Genomic DNA, 26,273 nt, shown 5'->3' on the forward strand with positions numbered 1-26,273 from the left:
GTGTCTTCAGTACCTAGAAAGATTTGAAGTTTCTAGTTGTAATGTGGCATCTTACTTTTCATCTTACCGTTGATTTTGTTCAAAGGAATTATTTCACATATAGAGCTTATATGTGTGGCAGTCAAGATAGAATCTACAGTATGCTGTATTTTAGTGTTGAAACTCTGGAATAAATTATTTCATACCCCATCATACTTGTGTTACAGTCTTTAAAAAATGGTCAGGAGGGTAGATATTTGACAGGCGCATGGAAAGTGACTAATGTGAACTTCAGATTCAGCAGATGAATCATCACTTATAGACTTAAGGTAGACAGTGATCACTGTCCAAGTACTGGAAATTACAAATTTCCGACTTTTCCCCCCACAGACATATTTGGGGGGGGGGAACAAAGTAATATTCCCCTTGCACAAACATTTGAAAAGTAAAAAGGACATCCCAGCAAGATCTGGCCATCCATCCTGTATTCATTTTATCCATAACAGAATGGTACTATAGTGTTGAACAGATCAAATGACATAAACCATGTCCAGGACATTCCCAGTGTGGTACACTTTAATTTCATAATGTACATGTATTCACTGTGATAATGAAGATTGACACCTAAGATACATAATGGGCAAGACAATCGTTTTTCACAGTTGGAACTTTGAGCAACACTCAGATAGGTATCTCTGTAGATACAGGTTTCCAGCAACTTACTTGCAGCACAGGTATCTATACTATACTATCAAACCAGTGCTTAATAAACAAAGGTATCAAGAAATGCATCTTTATGTAAATAAATACTGATTATTTTATAGAACTCATAAAGTATTGTCTTACATAGAAATCAAGATAAACAATTTCATAGACTTTTTATTTGTGATTGGCCAGGAAGATGTCCTTTTATCTGACCAAATCATGTACTTAAAATTAAAAATGTACACTCAAAGTGTCTTGAACGAGATTTGCACTTTTGCAATAATGGCGACCATAACACATCTTAACATGATGGTTCCTTAGATACATGACTGTACACTGAGAGTGCAGCATCTGGTGGTAGAAGACAGCAGCAGCTACTTATGTCCAATGCTATTTACAAATAATGACAGCGTCAGACTTTACTCTGGTCCAAGGCAGTGTTGAGAGAATGGTTGCGGTACATTCCACACACTCCGAGATGCTGTCAACGAGACGAAAACACAATCAGTTACTAAGTTCAATGCACAATTATTCTGACAGTATGTCAACATAAAATTATTTATAAACACATGACGGTCAGGTGGAATGGACCAAGGAGGTCCATTGAATCTCCTTGAATAGACAGGTCCTGACTTCCCATCACAAATAGCCAAACATTACGAGAGTGGCTGCATGTCCATTAAATACTGTGGGGTTTTTTTTTCTACGTATTGGCAGAGGTGGGTCATGAAGCTATGGAATTCTGTATCAGCATGATGCCATCTTGTTGGTAAATCTCATTTAAAAGGTATTAGTTCTTCTGCAAATACTAGTACCACTAGAATTTGCTTCAATCTGTATTGCTTTTTCAGTTTCCATAGCTGAGGTAAGGCACAACAATTTTTCCAGATACAAATGTGGTGAAATACCATATGATACAGAAACTGAAGAGTGCCATTAGTCATTCAGAGACCATAGCACATTTCCACTTCTATAGTCTGTGCAAGGTAATGCACTTACCTCAGAGAATTTCTGTGACTTAGCATGGAAAGTCTGAGGCATGTCCTCGACTGTGGGCACCCTGCCTCCATACGTGTCATTAGTCGTTCTGTACATGGGGTTCTGGGGCTTCACAGGGGTTTCTCTGTACCACTCTGTGGAGGAAAAGAATCACATAGAGTTAAGCCCCTGTACCACTGAGCCTTCAGGCCACGCATACCTTTCTAAATGAATCTGTGCAATCAAATTCAAACACTCCTCTTTAAAGCATACATTACTCTAGAAAGCTGGGCATTCCTAAATTTTTAAGTGTATATTCGTCAAGAAAGTGGACATTCCTCAACTTTCAGGATTCAAGTGTGGAGGTCGCCTGCTTTCAAGAGGAATGTCCTCTTAAAAGTCCAGGGATGTACCACACAACACATACCTCCTAATTCCTTTGGTGTTCTGATTCTCTCCATACATGAGAAGATCGGGTTCCCAGGATTCGCACATGGAAGGTCTCTCACTGGGAGAATTTCTGCATATACAATAAAGCAATAAACATTCTTTATTGGGCATGTAATTACTAGCTAGGTATTTGTTTTCATGATCCAGAAACACACAGCTGTGTCGAGAGACGTTTTGTGTCGTGTTGAACTATCTGCCAGGAACTATCGACTTAATCTTTGTTTCGTTGGGTAATGCCAGTTTCAGTCAAATTAGAATAGCGACATGTCTTACAGAAATGACATGGATGATGCTGTTGTATGTTATGGGTATTCTTGTATAAGATGCCTGATGAAACCATTGAAGTCAATTGAAAGATCTCGACACAGAGTGGTGCATTATTTGTAACTTTTAAGACCAATATTACATACATACAAGAGGTTCGATCTGTTCTGGCCAAATAACAGCTGTTACAAACTATGTTAGTAAACAACAGATATTTCACACGCCCACCTTTGTTTTCCGTGACCATGATCGGTTCTGTTGCGATCTTAGCTTGTTCAGCACCAGAACCCACCGCTTGCTCACCGTTGGCGGCCATCGTTAGCTTAGAAACACACAGAAAAGGCAAAAACACGCACACACTGAATGAAGGACAAACTCCCTTTGCACCCACTTCCCGGTTTACATGCGTTGCTATGGTGAGGGGCGTGGCGTTACCGTGGTAAATACCGCACTGCATGGTGGGAGCTCATTTTCTCGGTAATTAAAGATTAGGTAACTTGTCTTAGAACACTACTTATTAGTAAAAAGGAATTATAATAGAACGATTTAAAAACCTAACCCATTCAATTCTTGATTTTTATTCCCGGTAAATATTTTACAAGGTCATAACAAGTAGGTTATGGGTCATAGGTAATCAGGTCATTGACCGCCGGAACCTCCAGCAGTGTAAATAAATCCGTATGGTTCACGTTGCACTGTTACGTGCCAGGCTCCCTTGTCCTACTTTTCTTTAGGCCTAATCGCTAACAATGTGCATTTATAATGAGCATGCCATACTAGTGTTGCGCCGTAGCTCATAACAGCAGATGCATATGAACGGTGTCGTAAGATCTTGGCTGCTCGTGTGTTTCACTTCTCAGTCGCGAAATGTCATTCCGTTTTCGGCCGTCCCACGAGAGATGACGGGTTGTTATTGAAATCAGCGGGTTTTGGTATTGATTCTGAGCCGCAACAACCTGCCGCCCGCCCGCCGGTAGATGACGTTAGACCGTCTGCAACTACAGGGGCTGGTGCAGTCAGAGCGTCATTTTCTGCCGTTTTAAATCATAATTTTGTGTATGCGAACAGCCATGGCGCTTGTCAATTACAACCAAACAGCGTCAAACGTGACGACTTTATTGCAACCAGAACAGGTGAGAAATATTTTGTAATTCACTGTTGTATTAGATTTTAGGATATGATATTATGGATCTTGAGGAGAGAGTGTGGTGCTAATGCCATCACCTCATGTTTTATTGTAGCCAATTTTATGACCGATTCTTAATAGCTATTCATATCATATTAACATTTATCTAGGTAAACAGCTCAGGTATTGTAACCCAAATGTGGTATTTAATTGGAATTGACATTATTTTCCCTGAAGCTGAAATTTGGATGCAGGTGTACATCAGCTAACATGGCGGGTGGTACATGGAACAATGAAGCAATATATCACCATGCATTATGGTATTACCTGCACAACAGTGATCACTGTGCAATGTGACAGCCATGTACTGGGGCCGTTTGATTTTGAAAAACTGACTTTCTTTTTAAGGGTTGACATTTAAGAAAAAGGTTCAAGGATTGTTCTTACTGTCCCACCTGCCATTAACAGGTGCGGAGACAAGAGATGCACCTGCAATCATTCTTATTTTGATTTCTATTGGTTAAGACATTCATTTGGCACTATTTTTTTCTCCTGGAATCTTTTGAATTTGCATGTGCAGCAAATCAGCAACCAATGTCGGCATTACAATATCTTTTTATCTCATCACAATATCTTTTTTATACATAGAAAAGTGAACAAATATGGTTCTCCTTTTCAGATTGATATATTATCATTTCAGTTTGTTTCACCTTTTTTGTTCTGGTTTCTTTTGAATTTGCATATGCAGCAAATTAGCAGCCAATATGTGCTTGACAGCACTATTGAAAAATCAATAGCATTTAACAGGTTCTCCTTTTCACAATGACGAATTACTCACCTCAGACAGTTTATTTGAAAGCCTGCAACAGAAAATCTAGAGTCAAGGGTTTTTAAAAGCTGGTATTGGGAATTGTTAAAATGTCTTACACTTAGATTCAGTAACATTTGAATTACAACAGGGTTTGAAAGCTGAATCTACCCACAAGGATCAACATCTTGGCAGTTACTATACCCAAAATTAGAATATGACAGTTTTGCAGTTTAGCATTTTCTCACCCTTGCTGGGAATTACCACCCAATATGGTTTCTAATAACAGCTATTATATATGTCAAATTATCTATAATATCTTATCTATCGTTGGCAGACATACATATATAATGTACACGTGTTAGAGGACGACAACTCAAGCTAAGTTTGTGAGACAATCGGCTTCAGTTAAGACACACGCTGGATGGTACACAGGCACATATATGATGTGCACGTGTAAAGAAAAACAACTGCATCCATGGTGTACTGGCCAGCAATTCCATCCTTCTCACTGCATTTAATAGTGCTCTCCAGCCATCACCATTAAGTCACTGCTTATGGTCAATACAAATGGCTGGTAACTTCCCCTCCAACAACAGGAAGGGGAACTACCTGCTTGGCCAGACTTTAAATGCAGCAGGAAGGATGGATGGCCATATACCAGGGGCATATGTGATTTAAGTGAATTCTAGATTAGATGTTTAGGCGCTGCAGATATACTAGAGTAGAATATTCAACACAGCTGACCATGACATGCTGTTTCCTTTTCCCCATCAGATGCAGACTATCACCTACATTGACATGGTAACCACCAGTCTCAGGTGAGGCTTCATCCAGTATCTAGTCTGGACTGAGTTTGTAGAGCTCTTTGTGTAGTTAGGTTTTAATGATGATAATTATTGAGATCATTTTCTGAGCATTTTTTGTGTTATAAACAGTTTTCAATGTAGAGATTGTTTTGCCACCAAAGTGTCTTGCAAAGTGTGTTTTTAGGGCATTGCCACACCCTTTGTATAAGTCATCATGATTGGTCAGCTTTCCTGTGAACAAACAGTTTGATCTAGACCACCTTCAACTTTATGGCTTAGCCCTCAAAGTCTGGGACACCTGTAGTTTAATGGGAGGAAAGATTAGGAGTGAAGTGTATTAAACTTTTCTAAATGCACTTTGTCTCCAACATCTATTCCAGAGACATCTACAAACTTAAAGATGACCACACTGTCCTTTAAAATCTTTTTCCTCTGTTTTTTTCAAATACAAATGCTGTCTTTTTCAATGGAGTTCCTCTCTGTCCTATCTTATAGTCAGAGAACGTGATAGTCTTTCCTCCCATTCTGTATGGAGAAGCATTGGCTACTTAATGTTTGCATATACTGATTAGACTTTATCTCAGACAAACATGTGATTTTAGGACAGCGCAGTCTGCACGTGTGGTCAAACGTGGGTCAACACCTCTGTACAACGGTCACTCACCCTCACAAATTACTGGGAATAAAAATTACAATGTCTACTATGATGTCATAAACACTAGACTTTGATCAATGACCAAAGCTCATAACTTCACCTTACCTCACCTGTTCCAATGTCAGTCATGGCCATTCACCCAGTTACCCAGGGATGACGTTACACTTAGCAACTTTTGATATTAGAGGGTCCCAAAGCTAGACCCAATAAGTCATACCGGTATCACAGTTTCTTAATTCAGCAAAGTATTTCTGTTGAATTGTTACTTTTACACCATCTAATGTCTTAACCTACATTCAAAAAGTTTTGAGTAAAAATGTTTTAAAATCAGTCAAAAAGAGAAAGCTATCTTTTAAGAGAATCAAAGTCGATAGTTTGTATAATTAGGGATTTAAGCCCCTACCAATAAACTTCCTAAGAAATATTAGACTAATCAATTTTTTTATAGTCCTATAACTTTGCCTCCTGAGCCCTGTTGCTTGCTGTAGTATTTTTTATTTTATAGTCCTTGTGTAGATTTTGCAGTGCACCATTTTAAATACTTATTCCCGGTATGTTTCCTCTCTGCAGTATCGTCGGTGCTAGCTCCGTCATAATTTATTCCTTCTGCAAGAGAAAGGTTTGCCAACCAGAGGTAAGACTTGTTACAAACATCTGCCAAATCAGCACAAAAAGTTCCCATGCTTTTTGCACCGTGGCATCTACATGATGAGACATGACATGACCTATATGTACATTGAGTTGTTTAAATATTGACTAAGCCTCAGCAACAGCAGGGCAGACGCGTGCAGTGGTCAGGTGACAACAAAAGATTATGAACAGAAACTTAAGAAATTTTTACAAACCACAAATCATATAGTAGTTAACTAAAACAAGAAGAAAAATGAGCCAGTAAAAGCTAAAAAGAAGTTTCTTTTTGGTAAAGTTATGGTACATGCACTTGGCTGCAAAGGTGTTGAATGTCAGTGACTTTTGAGGTCATTGCACTTCAAATGTTCAAAGGTTATTGCACCCTTAGGTGGAAACTGTATGAATGCTTTAGAGACCCTTATGTAAGAAGGTTGATATACAGGGCAGTATATAATCCAGCATAACTCAGTTGCAGTGGCAGGGAAACAAATTATGTGTTACAGTTCATTCATGGGAAAGAAAGACAAGTGCAACTTAAGTGTCAATGGCCTTTCTTAGTTAGGTGCTTGTACTCTCACTCAGTAAACAAGGATAGACCAATGAAACACAAGCACACAAGGTCAATGTCTCCCTTGTAAGGTAGTTAAACTCCCAGTTACCTAGCAAAGGCCTTATATAATACTAGTACATCAATTCCAATTGCCTAATCTCAAGTATTGATTAAAAAGACTGGACTTTGAAATTAACCTGTTATTGTATGCAATGTACAGTTCCTTGAATAAGTATTATACATGTTTTTGGTTTTTCATCCCCTACTTAAACTATTGATTCATGCCAAAACTGTATAAACATCTTAAAATATACTTCTACCTCTAGTCGTCCTAACTATTTCATCTTTAATGTTGCTATATTCACACAGGTCCATCCATTGTTCCATCTGGCCTGTGCAGACTTGCTGGCATCACTGTTCTTGTTGTTAGGCGTCATTATTTTCAACCTCTCTTATGTTACAATGGAGTTATATGAGCAGCACTGTCACTACTTCTCAGCATTTGCCTCTGTAAGTACCAACTGCATTTCTATTACATGCATATGTCAAGGTAAATCTCAAGGGGAAGGGATGTAATAAGAATAAAAATTTGTTATATATTTGTCAGTTGTAGATTATATATTCCTGGTGTGGGTTGATAAAACCGTACAGTCCGCTCTTACTCAGGTTGTACTTATTCATTGTACAAGACTGGTGTTTTACACCTGAAGGTGGTTTACTGTTAATGTAACAAACAAACAAAAACAAACTCATGGAGGTCCCTATTAACTTTTATCATTCAGCCCCTTGTCCAGCTGCCTTGGGCATTTGTATCTTCTCCCCTGAGACATAAGTCCTGATTTCAGGACCTGTTTTCCAAGGCATAACCTTTTCAGCACCATGGACAGCGCAAACAACACATGCTGCTGCTGCAGCTGCTACTGCGGTTCTTTTGTTTGGAATTTAAAGATTCTGATTGATTTTTCCAGAGTTTCTTTGTGACGACATTCCTGCTGACCATCACCTACTCCCTGGAGGTGTTCCTGAGAATGAGAGACCGAGCCATCAGGTCAAGCACCAGACAACCGGTCAGTACTCAACTTCAGGGGCAAAATCTGTTACCGGGTACAAGTTTGTTTGAAGGAGAACCAGTTAGGTTATCACAAATCTGAAAATGTCCTAGAATTCTTCTAAAGCTCTTGAGGCTCATTAAGTTCTAAGAATGGAAGTGCTAAGATTACTGATCGTGAATTAGCAATAGTTTGAAGTGTATATGCTCCATAGTGCTACAGGTACGGTACATTTTGGTCCCTGCTAGTTTTGGCTTTAGAAGTATTTGAAAAGCTATTCTTTTTCATCTTGTTGATTGAAGAACTTGTGTGATTGTTTGCATGTCAGTTGGAATGATCTATGTCAATGTTACAATGAATGGTCTCAAATCAGTGTTGTTGTGTTTCCCACACAGGGTACAGGCAACTTCCCTCTAATCTACCTGCTGTACATTATCTCATGGTACGTATGTTGTAGTCACCTGGCATAAAAAAAGTTGACTAGAATGCCTTAGAGGCTTGCTTAGTATATTGTAGTATTGCAGTATACCAAGCGCTTGCAATATTGTGTCAGTACCTTCCTCCCAGACACAACATCATTTATACTTGTTCATCGCAAGCAAATTTTAGATATGATGCAATATAAAAGTCAGACTAATGTGATCTAACATGTGTGTTTCCCAGGCTGGGCCCTCTCCTGGTGCAGTCCACCATCCTCATCACCACCAGCTCAGAACCACCGTTCTGGGATGTCATCCCCTCACCTAACTCATCTCTGGTCACCTGTACAAGGTAGGAACACGCTTCTTAAGTCAGTACACAATCTGATCTGATCAAATAATGTATCATAAGAAGTAGAGTGAAGACTTTCCATACTCTGCAGAGTGGCTGTCAAAAGAGTGGATTCATTTGTCAGCTATCTGCAATCTATCACACCATCACCATCCCTCAGTAAGACAAGGAGCCACATAGTTCCCGTGGTGTCATAGATGTTGGGTAGCTTGAGTAATGAATCCACTCTACTTTATACTGTATCAAAATATAGACACAAGATTCTGGTAAGTCAAAAAAAAGTATTTTTGATGTTTTTAAACTTAATTTATATCAGTACAGGACAAAAAAAAAGGACTAAACTCCTAGCAACTTGTGAAGTTCTTGTGTTGAAAATAACTGTCACATACCGGTATGTCATATCAATATGTACTTCCCTCCCCAGATGTTTACCACTCTACCATTTCAAGAATGATGAGTGCATGCCGGTGAGTTCCAGCAGTTACTGGAAATCTTTAAACTTTCGTGGTGGTTTTATTTTCATAGTTTTTATAGTGACCATGCATTCATAATACATGTATTTGATTTTATGACTACTATACTACAGAATTGTTTAAAACTTTTATGTAAATGAAAACTGCTATGTAGATTGCCACTTACATACAAGTACGACTAGGCCAAGTATATATCCAGCAATGATTAAAACCTTCTGTTCTACACAGACACCGTCAGAGGGGAAGCAATGGATGATAGACCTAGACGTTTCCTCCAAGCTAATCTTCATCCTGCTTCTCATTCTTACGATTGTAATTACAACGGTAAGTACCTCAGCCTCCATAGTGGACATATCTCGTAGAGGACAGTCACCATGTTTAGGTCATAATCTCTATTTCATGTGACATATCTTTCATCCATATGCATCTTGTCTGATGAAATAGGTCAGGATGGTTTGAAAGACTAACTAAGAATTTATGTGAACAATTTGAATATCTATGGTTGGTGAGCCCAAATAGACCAATCCTGACTGTCCATTACGGTTAGAATCAAATTAAAAGTGGTTGCATTTGTATGTTTTTATTTTGCATTTTCTGTGTTTTGAAGGATATGGGCAGGGCCATGGGGTCGGTCTGTTGTGTCCAAGCTACTGTTGAAAAGACTAAGATTCAAGGATACAGTTTAAATACCAGAAGTCATTGGGGAACAGTTTCAAGACTTAACACAGTAGACCTGGAGTGACTCTAACCTTCTGTTTTTGTCCTTCCAGATTGTTTATCTACTTGCTGTAGCTGCCTTCCAATTGAGACACAGAAGAGCAGGTATGGAGAATATTATCCTGTCAACACGTTTTGGTTGGTTATCTAAGCACTGAAGTGCCCTGTGACTACATTTTTGGGTGATGATTGTAAGGACATTGATGATTAAGTAACCGTTGTTGTTCTGGCAGGAATGCGAGGCAGGAGAGAGTATGAGGATGAGCGCAGTGTGAGGAGGAGAGCTGCTCTCTACCTGATCGTCTTCTGCTTCTGCTGGTTACCAAGTAAGTATCAAACTCTCCCTACCCCTCCATTCTTATAACTTCCTGATGGGGACATGCAACTCTCTGTTCTCACACCCCTACATTCTGACATGCTGTGAGGGTTAGGGTTGTAGGAACATAGGTTGAGTGTTGGAAACATAGGGGTGTTGGAACATAGAGTGTAACCCTTTGGTTTGAGAGTTTTCTTCTACATACATTAATTCAATGAATGATAATATTAAACATTCTGTATCACAGTTATTGTATTTGTCCACTACAATTCTTTGCAATAATACATGATGATCTGAACCACACAGAACTCTGTCTAATAAAGCTTTATACTCTACATAGAAAAACTTATTGTGATGTTTTTCTCCACCTGTACAGCTCTAGTGCTTGGCATCCTGTCCCTGTGTGATGGCTTTGTGATGAAGAAATACTATGTTCTCTACATTATGCAGGTAAGACAAAGTCATGTTTATTGGTTGCTAGATCTTGAGGAAGTTGGACCATACTAGTCCTTGTGTTCTTTAAAAGAATTGAAATGAACCTTCTTGAAATAATATCCCAGACCTTAAAATTTTCATGGTTGCACTGTTTGAGGAATGCTGTTCAATATTTTAGTGGTTGTGATTTCAAGCCCAACACAATAATTGAGAAGAGTCAGGGTGACACAGTGTTTCAGATGAGATCTGTACATTACAGGTTCAATGCCTTCTCTCCTGTAATTTACTGATCAATGACCTGAACTTTTATTTCTGTTCTCTGGACAGGCATGCACTGCCCCCTTGCAGGGCTTCCTGAACTGCATTGTCTACGGCTGGAGAAGAAGGGAGTTCAGAACAGTAAAACCTTTACCTGTGGCCGTGCTAGCTGAGCAGTCTGGCCTGCTGGACAGAAACAGGAACAACTATCGAACATTTGCCACAACTTCAGCATAACATATGGTAAAGGGCAGTAGGGGTTCAGATCTTTCTTTAACGCACAATTATAATGGTTTGGAATAGTATACAAAAATTTATTATTCCCTAGATGTTACCTACTTTGTTCACATTTCTGAATGCTAAAAAGACTTTTTATTATGTTGGTGGGATGACATCACAGAAATATATCTGTTACTGTCCCTCTGGTAGATTGCTGTACAGTAAACATGGTTTGTTGTCCTGTTCAAGAGGTGTTGCACAAATAACTTTATTGCTCAACACTTGCATCATATTATAGCTCTGGTGATAGCAGTCCTGAAGCAGTTAAATGGTTAAAATGTGAAACAAAGAAACAAAAAGGTATTTGTGGTGAATATGGGATAAATATTTAAGTAGTTACATAGATGTTAGAACTTTAGAAGTAGGAACAGTGGTGGTTGTTACTACATGTATGGTCAATCATAGCAGCATCTGCACAAGGTGTGGTGAAATGCATGACATTAAAGACACCAAATTTGTGTATTACCAAATGTGAAATACTAAGTTTTTAAACTGTACAAGTTTATAATATATGTATATACTAAATGTGATATAGAAACATTTTAAAACTGTAGTACCGGTAAAATGACCTAGAAAAATTTATGAGATCTTATGATCAAAATGATGTGTAATAACAAGACCTAAGGTGGGGTTGTGTTGTGCAATACAGACATGTGTGTTCAAAAGTTGTAAAATTTTAGTTGTTCTTTAAAATACATCTTCTTAACAAAGCAGAACACTGTGCTTCTCATCATGGAGTGGAGAAAAAAAATGTACTGAAATTTATGTCTTTATAAATAAAAAGAATGTGTAAAATCTACATTGAGATTTTAGATGACATGTAAGACCGAAGGAGAGGTAAATGTGTAGTGCAATACTGAAACTGTAGGTTATGATGTGTGATTGTTATGGTGTTTGAAAGTTGTGTGTACTTTGATGTTGAACAAAAAGCAGAACATTGTGCCTCTCACCATGGGGGTGGAGGAAAATGTTAGTATATACTAGTAAATTAAAGCATTAAATGTTTAATTATAGCTATATAATATTGAATGTATAAAATCTACATGTACATTGAGAGTGAAATATATACTTGTGAAAATACCCCAGTGTGTTGTTTGGTCATTTGTTTTAGTAGGATCAGATCATTTTAGAATGACAGAATTTCTTGGCTGCAGATGGTATGATCAGCACCATGGCCAGTGTCAGTGGGATCCTCAACAACTATCAATAATAATGACGGCTACATAAGAATTCCATGATAAATTCGATGTTTCACTATGTATAGGGCATCTACTGGGAGGTAACTCATGTACCCTACCCGGTATTTTGTCAGCTGTGAGGTAACTTACATGTACATGTACTTGTTGCTAATCCTAGCCACTACCAGATGTCACACGCAGCTGTGAATTTGAAATTGTGTCCTACAAGAAGCTACGAAATGAGCCAATACTAAGTATACGCTGTAAATTAAAAAAATTACTTGTAGCATGAAGTTCACACAACTCACAAAAAGATCATTCCAGCTTTATTGAATGAACAGTTGACCCTGGATTATATCTGACATTGTCTGCTATCATGGCTTGGGTACTTTTCAGTAAAAGTATAGTTCTTACAATTCTGATCCCCTTTAAAATGACTCTTTGTAGAATAGTTTACATGTAGGATTGCCTGACTTAATATATATTATGTACACTAAAATCACAAGCACATGTCCCTAAACCTGCAACAATCTCACCTTTATCATTACATACATATATACAACATAACTTATACTAGAATTATCAACATTTATAACACCTACCCAAACCCAAATCTTACTTGAATGTAACGTTATCCCCAAAAAATGATTTCCAATGAACATGATTTGAAATATTTTTGAGTAATGCAATGGAAAGTGTATGTATTGTAACAACATCAGATTCTGTGTATTATACGTACCATATTTTTGTCTTTCCAATTGACTTATGGCTACACAGCACATTGCCCGGAATGTTGCACAGTATTTACAATAAATTACTTCCTAATATTACATTCTTATCGGTTGTTGTAGCCAGATAATTTAAGCGCAACAACTAACAGCAAACCGACTAATTTGCGCCATACGTGTCTCCTTACCACTGTACCAAGATCTAAGACTTGGGACATAGAATATAACATTTTTGATCATGCTCAATGTTTAAAATGCACATTTCCTTAATATTGGCACTTTGGTGTCAGATTGCTTAGACATATACAGCTAGACAGTGTGATACAGCTAGACTTATGCATCTAGGTTGCCTGGGTTGCTCTCCAATTTGTAATAGGGCTCCTTCCACTTGCTCCCATGCTAGCTACAAGTAGTTTTGTACATGACTAGAGTGTAGGTTGCACAATTGGATCCTAGTGTCCACCCCTAGGCTATTGTTTTACTCAAACACACTGATTATACCTCAATGGTTCCACCTCATCTAGAAGTTCCTTGTGCAGTATTCTTGTGACTCACTAGGTGGCGCACATATCCAAAGCAAAATGAAGCCAAGTAGCACGTCAGCAGAATACACTACGCCTGCACAAAACCAGGACTTCTCAGTTTTCGTTAGATGTTTACTCAATATTGCATCAGAATTTTGCCTGTTGCAGACATCTTTCCTGATGAAGACGAGATGTCATTCTTAAACACGCAAATATGACCTTAAACAAGAGTTTTGCGCAGGCCCGGTACATTCTGCCAACATGCCAAGCAAACTACTGTGAGTCACAGATCCCCACACACTGAGCAGACAACATTGTTTTGTCTTCACTATGTTCTGGGCATGCATACTACTGCTCCTATCAGCATAGTATTAGCTACTAGTTTTATGTCTCCGATGCCACAGGTCCATAAAATTAGACATGGACCCACTTGGCAAAGACTGCAGAGGACTGATTTATGTAGCATTCATCATGCAAAAATATGTTCAATATAGCCTGGATACAATCCACAAGGCTCCTTGCACTCGCTAACCCCAGGTACAAAATGGATGGCTCCCAGACTTCAATACTTATAGCTTCACAACATTTTTTCTGGGGAGAATCCGAACCTCAATGGCTAACCAATTTTCATTTTAGTTAAAACTTTCCTAAAGGTAAATGATTGGAACAACCTCTCTCACACAAGAACAATTTGTAGATTATTGTGCTTTTTTCCCCACAACTGACAACAGTATGGCAACTGAGATATTGTCATCATGTTGAATATTAACATGTGATTACTATTATATGGCCCTTTGCCATTGCTATTTTGTACCTCTGGATTATGTACTGACCAATATCTGTGTGCAGTGTGCACACAATTAGAACTGCTGTAGAGGACTATTTTTCCTTGTCAGCTATTTTTCTGCATAAAACAGACATACAGGGATTGACACATGATTAGTGGTGAAGAGACTCTGACTACTTAACAACAGGTACTTATGCTTCTAACACATGCAGACCAGTAGTAGTAAGATGTTGGTTAGTAGGGCGGTTTAGCACTGGTTAGGTCCGCTGCCGTTACTTGATGCAGATTTCTGTAGTTGTGCCTTTAAGTACTCGGCGAACAGAGTCCGTGCCTTGTTCAGCACCTTGTTGACGTTGTGCTTGCGCACGTGCTTGTCGAAGTGCATGGCGATGTCGTTGTAGTCCATCTGTTCCCGCATTATGATGTCCTGGTGCTGCAGCAGGATGGTCAGACACAGGAACAGCATGAACGGATTCCCGTAACCAAACTTGTCCGGCGGGGGCAGCGACGACATGGACAGGCCGTTCAGCTGTTTCTTGAAGACCATCGGGCTGCGGGCGGGGCTGGGCAGTTCTCCGTTAGGTATGGCTGCTTTAGGCCCATTGGGAACGAGTGCGCTCTTACCATTGTTATGTGTAGAGGACGAGCCACCGTGGGTAATCTGTTGTGTTGTTCTGTTCGTGGGTTTGGGCTCGGCGTCCTTCGATGGCAAGCGGCTTCCCCGTCCGTCCACCATGCTGTTGTGGTTTCCGTCTTCCTTGTCCGAGTTGGACGACGTCCTCCGTCGGCTTTTCCTGTTGGGCACCCTGTGCTCGCGAGACTTGGGGCTGATGCTCTGATTGGACGAGCTGGACGACCTGCGACCCTTCTGCCGCCTGTCGGCCTCGTTGTAGGGGTACCTGGGTATGGAGAGGTTGGCCATGATCGCGACGTTGTCGATGAGCTCCAGGTCCTTCTGTGGCGGGCTGGGCGGCAGGGAGCTCCACATCACCTCCAGCATCCTCAGGGCGTCGTAGTAGGCAAACTCCCGCTTCAGCTCCAGCAGCATCCAGCGGTAGCAGAAGAACAGATCCTCTGCCTGCTGCTTGTAAAGATATTCTGTGAACTCTGGGGCGACGCAGTGCATGAGCTCTGTCAGGTGCTGGAACTTGTGCGTCATGGCTTCCCCGTCCAGCATGAAGTTGGGCTTGATGCGGTTCATCAGTGCGCAGAAGCAGACGTAGGCCTGCGCCTCGTCCCGCATGGTCACCAGGAGCGGCGAGGCGAAGTCGCTCATGCCCTGGCAGTACGAGACGTCGGGGTGGGTCAGGGCAAACGTGGTCAGGATGTTGGAGAGAGCTGTGATGTTGGGGTGTTCATCCGGCACGGCGAAGAAGTCCAGCGTGCGGTCAGTTCTCAGCACGTCCTTTTTGACCATGTTTTTCACAAACTGCGCCTCCTCTGTGTCCTGGGCCAAGAACTTAGCCTTCAGCTTGAGGTACTCGTTTGCTTTCCGTTTCATGTAGTCCATCCGCTCCTTCCCACCCATCCCCGCGGGGTACACGTTCAGCAGGTGTCTCCACACGACCTTCCGCAGCGCAGGATCCACCCCGCCATGGTATATTCTCAGTCTCAAGTCCTCCGGGCGAATCAACCGGCCCGCCTCATCCAGGAAGGAGTGGAACTCGGTGTCAGAGAGAGCAGGTTTCATTGGCTTCTCGTCTTCCTCCTCCTTGGTGTCGTTGAAGGAGAGGACTTGTGTCATGCGCGTGAGCGTGGTCTGGACTGAGCTGAAGAGAGAACGGCGGAGAGGCTGGGTCGAGGGTTTCTGTCGGTTGTTTGGAGCATTGGGAACCACAGGGTGGGGTACGGGCTCTGGGGTGTCCTTGGATGATATGATGTCCCAGTCATCAAGGGCTGGAAAACAAGAAAGTAACCAGTGGATACGTAAGCTGTCACACTACTGTACTACTCAAAACTATTGTTCCCATCACAACTACAACTGTCAGTGAAAGGTGTTTGTGCCAAATATCAGTGGACGTGACTTCTTAACTCCTTCCTTCATCATTGGTGGAATCTTAAATGTGACCATTACCAATTGTTTAAATATAGGACAGACAGTAGTGATGTTCACCCAAACAGATCTCAACAAACATCTCACAGTACCACTAATGGCTACCACTAATTTCTCCCACTCGCAGAACCTTCATAACAGCTGATCCTAACTGTCAATTGCAATTTGTGCTGCAGTTTGACCAATGAGAGAAAAGCAATTATCAGTTCAACCAATGGGAGAGACTGCATGTCTGTCTAATATTTTCATTTTTTTATTTCTATTCTTTAAAGCGGTTAGATTTTAAACATTTTAGACATTCTCAACTCTTGTGGTTTAACTTTCAGAAGAGCAATTTACTGTGCAGAAATATCAGTGTTGTTTAGTGTCTTTGGTTAATTTTTTTATTGAAGGTTAAAAGATAAAATGTACTAATTCGTGAATGCTAAAACCTACATACTACAGACTAGCTGTACTGTGTCATCCAAGAAGTGAGAAAACAAAGTTTATTTTATTTTATTAGTATGTTTTATTACACGACACTGCAAACTTTACAGATATTTCCTGATAGCCATATGTATACAGCCACGAATTATCTGCATACATTACTATATAATTGAGTAAAAACAAGTTGAGTTTTGTTAGTTATGGCTAGTCTAGAAATGATTGAAACCTCTACCCCTCCACCAAAACCACCTTCAGGAGGGATTTTCCGGTTTTTCTACCTTTGTGCCCCGTGAACTCAACAATGGATGGTTTGGACTTGGGCATCAAGGAAAACCTTCGCTTCAGCTTCACTTTCATGTTATTGGGCATCGGGCCTGTCAGGGAAAATGATGGTGTGTGTGGTTACAGCAGGAAGCTTCATGCACAAAAAAAATTATCAAACATAAAGCAGGAGGGATGCCTGGGTTGTAGTTGTAGTGAGGTAAAATTTGCATGGTAATATCAGAGTTGAAGCAAATGTTTGTAAAAAATATTAAACACCCAAATTACCCATGCTAAAATCATTGTAGTTGATAAACTTGGTATTTCCTTCATGCAGAAGCATTTCTGAGTGAAAATTCTTCAGCAAAGCATGGCAAAAAACCAACATTCCTTACAAGTTACAGCACAAATTAGCTGAAGCAACTTCTTGTCAGATTTATAGGATATCTTAGGATTGTTTCAAGTTCGTGAAGAGACTATCAAATGGGGTCGACTGTAGCCAAGTCTCAGATGTTCTAACCTTTATCTGATTTGATCAGCCTTAGCTTCTGTGCAAATGCTGTGTAGACATAATAAAAGATTCAGAGGCCCCTCTGGCTTAAATCTAACCCTCTAGCATTTCTTGGAGAGGTGCCATCACTTGATTAGCCCTTCCTTTATTTGCCACATTACTTTTTATTACATACACTGTACTGTAAATTCAGTTACTTTCACTGTGGTTTTGTTTTGCGTGAGTAAGGTAAAAACAGAGGTTGAAGTAATCTGTATTATAATAGTAATACATGATTAGGAAATGCATAATTCATGGTGGAGAGGTCACCATAAAAATAGGACCACTGTGAAAGTTTCAAGATTTATAGTACCAGTATTACTAGAAAGGAAATGCTTGCAAAGCAAAGGCATCATGTTAACCTTCACATGGTCTAGCCTAACTGCTGCTTAACTACTGCTCTGTTTATTCTTACTGAAACACATTCATATACTAGCATATGGTGACCAGCCACTACAACTTGCTACATAATGTAACCCTACTCCACAGGGTGTCTACTACAGCATCAGTTACCGTGGTGGCAGACATCTGGTCCAGGTCATTGACCTTATGTGTTTGGAGAGGAAGAAGAAGAAGAAACTGTGCAAAAAAAATATGTTTTCCTCCGGTGCAGGTAAACAAAAATTATAGATGAGTTCTTGTCCTCACCATCCTCGAACGGGCGAGCGTCGACCCTGAGGCGGAGGTATGGGTGCGAGGAGGAGATAAACGCGGCGTCCAGGTCCCAGTCCGACAGCAGCGACAGCCACACCTCCTGCCCCTCCGAGTCATGGGATAGGTAGCTGATGGTAAAGTCACTGCAGAAAACACACACAACAGAACTGGTCAACTTTTCATATTTATTCATCACATTTATATCAAGTACATTTGTGAAGGTTACTCCTCCATGAATGTAATACTTATAAAATCTTGATTCAACTTTGTACTTCCTGTAACAGCCCTTATTCCTCATGTCAGCCTGGCTATTTGAGTCAACTGTTTCCAACGAAATCCAATTTGGAACGATCTAATGATGTTTGCTAAGTTAATTCTCATCCTGACCATCTGCCTGGGATTGCAGCAAAATGTTCCTTCTCTGTGAGGTTTTCACAGTTTTCAAATTCACATTCAAGGTTGAAACAATGCTGTATTAGTACTGTCACAATGTCAGTTGTATTACATTGCATATTTGTGGTGTCATAAATTTTTCACCGTGAAAATAAAGCCATTCAAGATCAACACTAACCCTACGTATTACTAACAATTATAATGCACAAAATTCCATACTTTAATAGGGAAATACAATTCTACAGCCGGAGATGACTGTTTGCCATAAGGATGGGTTAATCATGAAATCAATTGTCTGATAATACCCTTTCAGACCCTCAGTGTGGGCGGGGAGGGGGTAGCGTGACTGATGATGCCTAGCCTATATACAGATCATCACGGAGAAAGGATTTTCACTCATCCTAATTGCTATAAAGGGATTGAAGGGATACTGGTATCTGAAATAGGGGCAGGCCAGGGATTTTACCATTTCAAGATAGTTATTACTGAACAGCACGTTGGCAGAATGTGTACTGTACATGGCCCTTTTTAATTGCTCCTTATTTTGCCCAAAGTTAGGAAGAAACTAAAGATGTAATGGTTACAGGATACTGGTAAGTCCACAGAGGAATAACAAACAAATTAAACCACCAGCATAATGTAAATTCCTATATTTTTTTTGGACAAAATTTCATGTTAGGGGAAAAGGAGGCCAGGGTTTTATGGTGTTCTAAGTTTGCATTCAAAACATTCAAATTCAACTTACCATTAGTACCCTCCATACAAAACACAAATTCATAGTGACATGTTTCACTGTAAGAGTTCACAGAAACAGAGAAAGTTTTAGTAGTAAAACCCTGCAAACATATATCAGGATTTACAGTAACTTCATCTGTACCCTTACAGCCCTTCCTGATCCCGCCCTGATAGATTGTACGCCCAGTTAGTCCACGGGGGACTTCATCCAATTCTGCAGCCGTACTGCGTAGGCGTACTAACGGTCCACCGCTACACCTCACTATATCTGCCATAAAAACAGCGCGGGCAGTAAGATTGGCCCTGCCTAAACTACAGTAACTTTCCACTGTATCATTTCATGGAACATGGACAGAAGAATATTGATTTTGCAGTGATGATCCTTCTTCTGGTATTGGTAATGCTCTCCTAGAATGGTAATAACTTCACCACAGTCACAAACACATGTGTATGCAGTGCACACACATAAATATACACAACATTACAAAAGGGTGGGTCCATGATATTTTTCATGAGGCAAAGAAAAGTGCTAGGACCATATTTATCAAGCCGATGGAACTGATAGTGTTAGTCCACTTAATTTGAAATTCATGCTTATGAAGAAGGAAAGGGAGGTTTTCATGGTGTTTTAAATTTGCTGTTCTGTGGTACAGTACCAGTATTTACACACTGGAAATACCTGCGTTGTCGTGCAGTCAAACAACACAAATAAAACCTGCAAAAGTTTCAAGGTCTACTGTAACTGGGGTGTATATGTTGTTAGTAGGGAGGCCCAGTGTCCCTGTAAAACTGGTGACTTGATTTGACACAGCAACCATACAGCAAATTGGATCATTACACGCTGTATAAATCACTTCTCCTGCCATTACAGCTAAAGTACTCCTTTCCTGGATTCCCCTCGAAACTTCTTTCATATGCAAAAAAAAATGAAGGGTCACTCAGGCTTCTTTATTTCATTTCATTAAGACATAGTTGAAATACATAATCAGCTCAGGGTCTGGGCTCGAAATTCATTTTTGTGAATATCATAAAATGCACTGGCACCCAGTATTTCAAGCCCTGGCAATACTGTCTATGTATGAATTAGTAGGACAAACACTTAGTCTGATTGAATTCTTATTGATCAGAAAATGAAAACTGAGGAAACATGACATTTGCCAGACTCAGTAAGTCAGATGATGAATGGATGTGGTGATAGATGCTATCATGTTATATAAGGCTTAGGGAATTGTAGATCAACAAGTATTCTGGAAAACATGTTTTAGATGTACATCTTTGGGAATTTGGGAATAAGAAGAGAAACAAAAGAACAAGAACATTTAAAAACCACTGACACCAATCAAAACCTTTGTCAGTTTGTTCATATTTATCCAACCTGTTTTTGAGAGGCCTGTAATTGTTTTAAAGTTTGCTCGAATGTGCACTGGTTGTGAGTGTTTTACTATAAATCATTCCCTACATTACCATGTGACGAGTGTTGTAAAGACACAATAGTTTTATTTCAAGGTAGGAGGGAAAAAGGCTTTCATACCCAGAGTTTTAAATCTGTGTTTTTCACATGCACAAACAAGAGATCTAGACTGCTATTACTAGTATTAGCGTTAAGACAACTGGGTCTTTTTAAGGGTTACTACAGTACACCTGCCTAGCCTGAGGAAAAATACCTGCATTATCTCCGGATACACCAACTGAGTTTTCACAAGCACAAGAGTTTCACACAATACACACATGGAATACTAGTACAACTGCTTTGACTTCTGGATTTAAATCCCCATGCAGAAAGCCACAGTGTTCTGCACCCAGGGTACTTGGGATCTGGCTCAAGGTACTTGTTTTCATCTGACTCCTGAGTTGAATGAAGAACTATTTTTAAATTGCCTTCATTCGACTCAGTAAAAACAAGTACCGAGAGCTAGATCCTAAGTACCCTGGGTGAAAGAAAGTGAATGATCTTGAACCAGTTTAGCTCATTGTACTCTTCCACCAGTCATGACAGAGAAGACAGACGAATATTATGAACAGTATTTACAGGTTCATTGTACTGGGAAAACTCCCCTAGCTCTTTTTGACAAGCACAATGAACAGTGGACCACTGCTTAATGTCCCGTCCGAAGGACTGTGACCCTAAACAGTAGCGTGCATGTCGGGTGAGCAACATCAGCCGGGATTCGAACTCCCAACCTCTTAGTCCAGAGGCAGGATCGCTAACCACTGGACTACGCAAGCTACTAGGTGCCAGACTAGTAATATGGGGCCATTAGCCGTGTTCCTTCTGTAGCCAAGAGCACTCCGCCCGTAGATCCCAAGACACGCTCCCTGATTCCCATGCTGCTCCCTCAGGCTAATTTTTCTAGACAACCCTTGCAATATCCTTCATCCAACCAGTGTAAAAGAGATGTTAGTCACTGATATCAATGGAGGAGACAATATTTCTGTACATAAGTGTAAACATGCTCACCCATCCTTCAGGAATGTACGTCCATTATCCTGCCACTTTTCCGACATACTGGTACCGTGTTTCCTTTTTTACCACACAGGTACATTCCAAGATATAAGACTCCTTCTAGCCGGATTATCTAGCCTTGTTGAAGTACAATGATAGTATATGGCTTTTTTTCCTGTACTTGACAGATCACAATTGTGTACATGTTGACCAGCTCCACAGACTCTGCATCTATGAAGACAACTTGTTTATAATGACTGCAATTATGTAAACACTGGACAGGTCAAAGGTTAAATATTCCAAAGGGCATTGACCAGGGGCAGAGTCAGAACACTCAAACTTTCCTGGATTGGCATATCGATCAACAAAGTCAACAGATACAGATATCCTGCAAAAATCCCTGTACTATAAGATTTTATTTTAAATTCTAAGAATAACTAGTTTACAGACTAGATACCCATTATTATGAAACCTGTCCTTGGTTTTTTAGTCTGCTTGGTGTGTCAGGGACACTAACCACAGCAGTAAGACCTGTTTTTGCACTTCTGTAACTCTTGAAATATTCACGGTGGTTCAATGTTCACGATTTTATCCATCAACTCACCACAGACGTGTCTGTGTGCTAGTATTACCGATTAGGGCTGTAGTGACTTCACCCTAAAAACACAGCAAACAAAACTTTTCCATCGTACTGCGAAATTTAATTCAATTTTACAGTGTTCAATCTTCTAAGAAATCCGAATTATCTGCCATGAAAGGATGGGGTCACTGAACTTAATTTACTGGTGGTCAGTAAACACACTGAAAGCGCAGAAGGTCAAAACCATTCCATCCAAATGGTGTCATTAACCTCACGATGACACCGTTGTAAGGACGTCAGTGACCGGTTACCAACCAAGCACACTCAGGGCAAACTTGGTCAAATGCAACATTGAAGGACTTCCAAATCATATCATAGTCATACTTTCTCTGGGTAAAGCTTTCAACATTGTTGTATACCATAAACAGGACAAACATTTACTACATTACGGCAGTCACTGTGATATATTAAATATAAACATACTTTAAATATAGCCCGGATCATGAATGTAAATAATCATATATAGTCTTCAAAGTTTGTCTTAAAAGACTTACTAGAATGGTTGTAGTCACATACCACTCAAAGGACAAGCCCTAACATGACAATCCATCCATTGTTTCCTGGGTTAGGCCACACCGATTTAATTTTATGGATGACATCCTCTGAAGACCCCCAAACTAGTGCGCGCGGGCGAAAAAAATAAAAATCCGGCCAAAAATAAAAATGCTACAAAACCACAGGAATACAAACCTGGTATTGTGAATTTGGCGCATTACATAGCGACGTATACGACAGGCCGACACATGCTGGATTTTTGCGGAATATATGAATCGACACTGCTGTACGTATGTACTGAGTTCTTGAGTCTTGGAGCTTCGGTAGCCTGGCTGCCGTCAACCAGAGTTATCACCACCATGCACTACACAGGCCTAAAGCCAGGCCAGAGCTCGAGCCTCGGAATACGTGATTCTTTTTTTTTTTTTTTTGTAGATCGGGCGAAAATCAATGCGCGCGCGGATGTCATCCATAAAATTAAATCGGTGTGGCCTTATGATTGTTCAATGACAAATAAAATATATAACATATTACATGTAAATACACATACTCAAAAGCTATCATTTTTAACATAAGCTTCTTGGTGAAGTTAAACAACATCATCATCATCATCATTAGTTCTCCTCTTTACGAAGGTGCAGCAGACAAAGGTTAATCCTCAGAACTGTTTGTCATTTCTTCATGTTCATGTCCTCAGTTTCTGTTTCTCTGAGTTTCGTGACTTGTTGTGATTGGACAAAACAAGCATCTTTAGATAATAACGGTGTTCTATCTAAGAACTCACCTCTGTAGATGGAAGGCTCTCCTGAGGGTATGCCGAAGCACCTCATATGATGTAATCTGTGGGTCCACAGCAAACTTCCTGTACTCTGGCTGCATCAGACCCTCGCATTTCTGCAATACATAATTATAAATATTGTAGTATGGGAAGACCATACTTTCCAAGCAGAGATTTAGGTTTTGGTTTATCTTTACGTGATTCCATGCATTTTTATCAGGCTTTCTTTTTGCCTCCGGGGGAGGAGACATCCTTCCGCGGAAGGGCTTTGTGACAGTTTTACTTTTAGAATTTCATGTTCGCAGCGATTCCTCGCGTTTGAGTGGACGGATTCTTTTGAGACTCGGTATATGTTTTGCTATCGGGCTGCAGATGATGCACGTTCTTTTGTTTTTATTGTATATGTGTTTTCGGGCGTGAAAATGGAGCCTTTTGATGGCCCCAGAACACCCCTTGAGTGAGAAAGTGGGTCGCGACCGTCGATCTTTTGCGTGTGTCAGATATAGTCGGTCTCGTCCACAGTCGCACAGAGGGGTGACGGGTCTCAATAGTCTTAGTCTTGCGGCGCGCAACTATTGTTGTTGTGCACATACATCTTCTGTATGCGAGGCGCAACAAATGTTGTTTGGAGGGTATTTTTAGTACGCGTTCACAGGACGCGTGATCGGCAGCAACTTCCGGGTTGGTCAATGGGTCAGGGGTCAACGTACTCTTGCGCAATCTTTGTTTTGGATGTTTTCGGCGTATATTACGACTACTAACTTACAAATACCGCGGTATACGGTCTCAGACGTTCTCGGCGTGCATTTTTACTGAGGATTCAGACCTTTACTTCCCCGATTTATACGAAGAATTGGCGGAAAATGGAGGAAGTGACAATACGGATGGCTTGCTACTTCAGCCGTTATTTTTAACGTCTGATTTAACGGTTCTGGTTGTCATTCTGAGTTTCATTACGAGTTCATTGCGGCAGATTAAATAGAATTTCATAAGTTCATGGTACATGTTATGGCTGCAGATGAAAATGTTGACCTGTGTTAACACAACCAGGAACGCTAAACACATAAATTCAACACCATCAACTATACATAACAAACAACATATAGAAATATACAATAAAAAGCCCGGAGGTATAAAATCTCAGATTTTACTTGTTTGTACTGGTATCTTATGCCAGCCAACCTTCCGGTAGGTAGCAAATGGTACTACTAGTAACTGCCTGGCAAATAGATTCTGCCTGGCCAATTTGATACCGTTTTTGCAGCCACCAAAAGATCTGCTTGGAGATTACTGTTATTACCTCCATGAAATGTGTCATGGAGGTTATATTTTCAGTTGCGTTTATCTGTCCGTCCGTCCGTCCGTCCGTCCGTCTGTCTGTTGGTCAACAAGATAACTCAAGAACGCCTGGATGGATTGGTTTCATACTTGGTGTGTTGGTAGGGTGTGACAAAAACTGGAAATGATGAGATTTTGGTCCCCCTAGTGGCTTCCCTTGGTACTGCAGCGCAACTTCCCGTTTTGATATCTCGCGATCTGGACATGCTAGGGTCATGAAATTTTGATGGAAGGTAGCTCTCGTGCTTGCGAAGAAGTCATATGAGTTTGGGCCCCCTAGCGGCTTGTTCTGGAACTGCAGGGCACTTTCTGGCGAAATGTTTAAAAGCCAATAAGTCCAGACAGGAACAATATATTCTCATTATTTTTGGTGTGTAGGTAGCTGAGAGAGAGATGTACATAATTAAATGCAAATTATGCAAATGAGGACTTTATTTGCATAATTAATGAGGAAATTCTATAATTACAGTGTTTTACATTATCTCGCGATCTGGACATGCTAGGGTCATGAAATTTTGATGGAAGGTAGCTCTCGTGCTTGGGAAGAAGTCATATGAGTTTGGGCCCCCTAGCGGCTTGTTCTGGAACTGCAGGGCACTTTCTGGCGAAATGTTTAAAAGCCAATAAGTCCAGACAGGAACAACATATTTTCATTATTTTTGGTGTGTAGGTAGCTGAGAGAGAGATGTACATAATTAAATGCAAATTATGCAAATGAGGACTTTATTTGCATAATTAATGAGGAAATTCTATAATTACAGTGTTTTACATTATACTATGTAACCTATGGCAGGCGGAACTTCAACAGATACTAATTATGCAAATGATGACCTAATTTGCATAATTAATGTGAAAATTCAATGATTTCGTAATGGTGAATGATGAGAATGTCATACTTGGAACATCTGTAAGTTAATCAAAAGTTAACATACATCACGATGCATATATCATGTTAATGCAGAGGTAATTTGAACAATTAAAGAAGAAATTTACATTTACATATCAAGATCATATTTCATGGAGGTATGATATCTCGGA

General features: G+C 40.1%; 3 protein-coding genes across 5 annotated transcripts in view; 1 reads left to right on the forward strand and 2 right to left on the reverse strand.

The window, feature by feature from the left end:
- Positions 1-502: 502 nt before the first annotated feature.
- On the reverse strand, positions 503-2,809 carry LOC109467086 (uncharacterized protein C15orf65-like). The gene is made up of 4 exons (XM_019764993.1): positions 2,605-2,809; positions 2,090-2,188; positions 1,684-1,817; positions 503-1,165 (listed from the first exon to the last, which is right to left on the reverse strand). The coding sequence occupies exons 1-4, from the start codon at positions 2,690-2,692 to the stop codon at positions 1,097-1,099; spliced, it is 390 nt and encodes a 129-aa protein (XP_019620552.1). The 5' UTR covers positions 2,693-2,809; the 3' UTR covers positions 503-1,096.
- A 163-nt stretch (positions 2,810-2,972) lies between these two features.
- On the forward strand, positions 2,973-12,224 carry LOC109467129 (transmembrane protein 116-like). Its single transcript, XM_019765065.1, has 13 exons — positions 2,973-3,509; positions 5,088-5,131; positions 6,345-6,408; positions 7,324-7,464; positions 7,923-8,021; positions 8,399-8,445; positions 8,667-8,774; positions 9,199-9,241; positions 9,476-9,571; positions 10,018-10,069; positions 10,198-10,290; positions 10,657-10,730; positions 11,043-12,224. Exons 1-13 carry the CDS (start codon positions 3,435-3,437, stop codon positions 11,208-11,210), a joined length of 1,104 nt encoding a protein of 367 aa, XP_019620624.1. The 5' UTR covers positions 2,973-3,434; the 3' UTR covers positions 11,211-12,224.
- A 519-nt stretch (positions 12,225-12,743) lies between these two features.
- The window catches only part of LOC109467110 (TBC1 domain family member 25-like), a 19,318-nt gene continuing 5,788 nt past the window's right edge, over positions 12,744-26,273 (reverse strand). Inside the window, exons 3-6 of one of the 3 annotated variants that reach the window (XM_019765027.1) lie at positions 23,904-24,013; positions 18,408-18,556; positions 17,227-17,322; positions 12,744-16,365 (exon numbers count right to left, since the gene is read on the reverse strand). In XM_019765027.1, coding sequence (XP_019620586.1) covers positions 14,717-16,365; positions 17,227-17,322; positions 18,408-18,556; positions 23,904-24,013 — 2,004 coding nt within the window. In that variant the 3' untranslated portion in view covers positions 12,744-14,716. Of the gene's footprint in view, positions 16,366-17,226; positions 17,323-18,407; positions 18,557-21,999; positions 22,112-23,903; positions 24,014-26,273 lie in introns of those variants that run through there. The other 2 variants (XM_019765029.1, XM_019765028.1) reach the window with 2 other exon arrangements.

Source organism: Branchiostoma belcheri, unplaced genomic scaffold (genome assembly GCF_001625305.1).
Source record: "Branchiostoma belcheri isolate BF01 breed outbred unplaced genomic scaffold, Haploidv18h27 scaffold175, whole genome shotgun sequence".
Classification (NCBI taxonomy): Eukaryota; Metazoa; Chordata; class Leptocardii; order Amphioxiformes; family Branchiostomatidae; genus Branchiostoma; species Branchiostoma belcheri.

Coding starts and splice junctions, on each gene's coding strand:
- LOC109467086 (XM_019764993.1), bottom strand. CDS start 2,692: ATGGCCGCCAACGGTGAGCAAGCGGTGGGTTCTGGTGCTGAACAAGCT. Junction 2,189..2,604: donor CATGGTCACGGAAAACAAAG/GTGGGCGTGTGA, acceptor GCTTTATTGTAT/ATGCAGAAATTCTCCCAGTG. Junction 1,818..2,089: donor AACACCAAAGGAATTAGGAG/GTATGTGTTGTG, acceptor TTTCCTCCACAG/AGTGGTACAGAGAAACCCCT.
- LOC109467129 (XM_019765065.1), top strand. CDS start 3,435: ATGCGAACAGCCATGGCGCTTGTCAATTACAACCAAACAGCGTCAAAC. Junction 8,022..8,398: donor GGTCAAGCACCAGACAACCG/GTCAGTACTCAA, acceptor TTTCCCACACAG/GGTACAGGCAACTTCCCTCT. Junction 10,070..10,197: donor ATTGAGACACAGAAGAGCAG/GTATGGAGAATA, acceptor TTGTTCTGGCAG/GAATGCGAGGCAGGAGAGAG.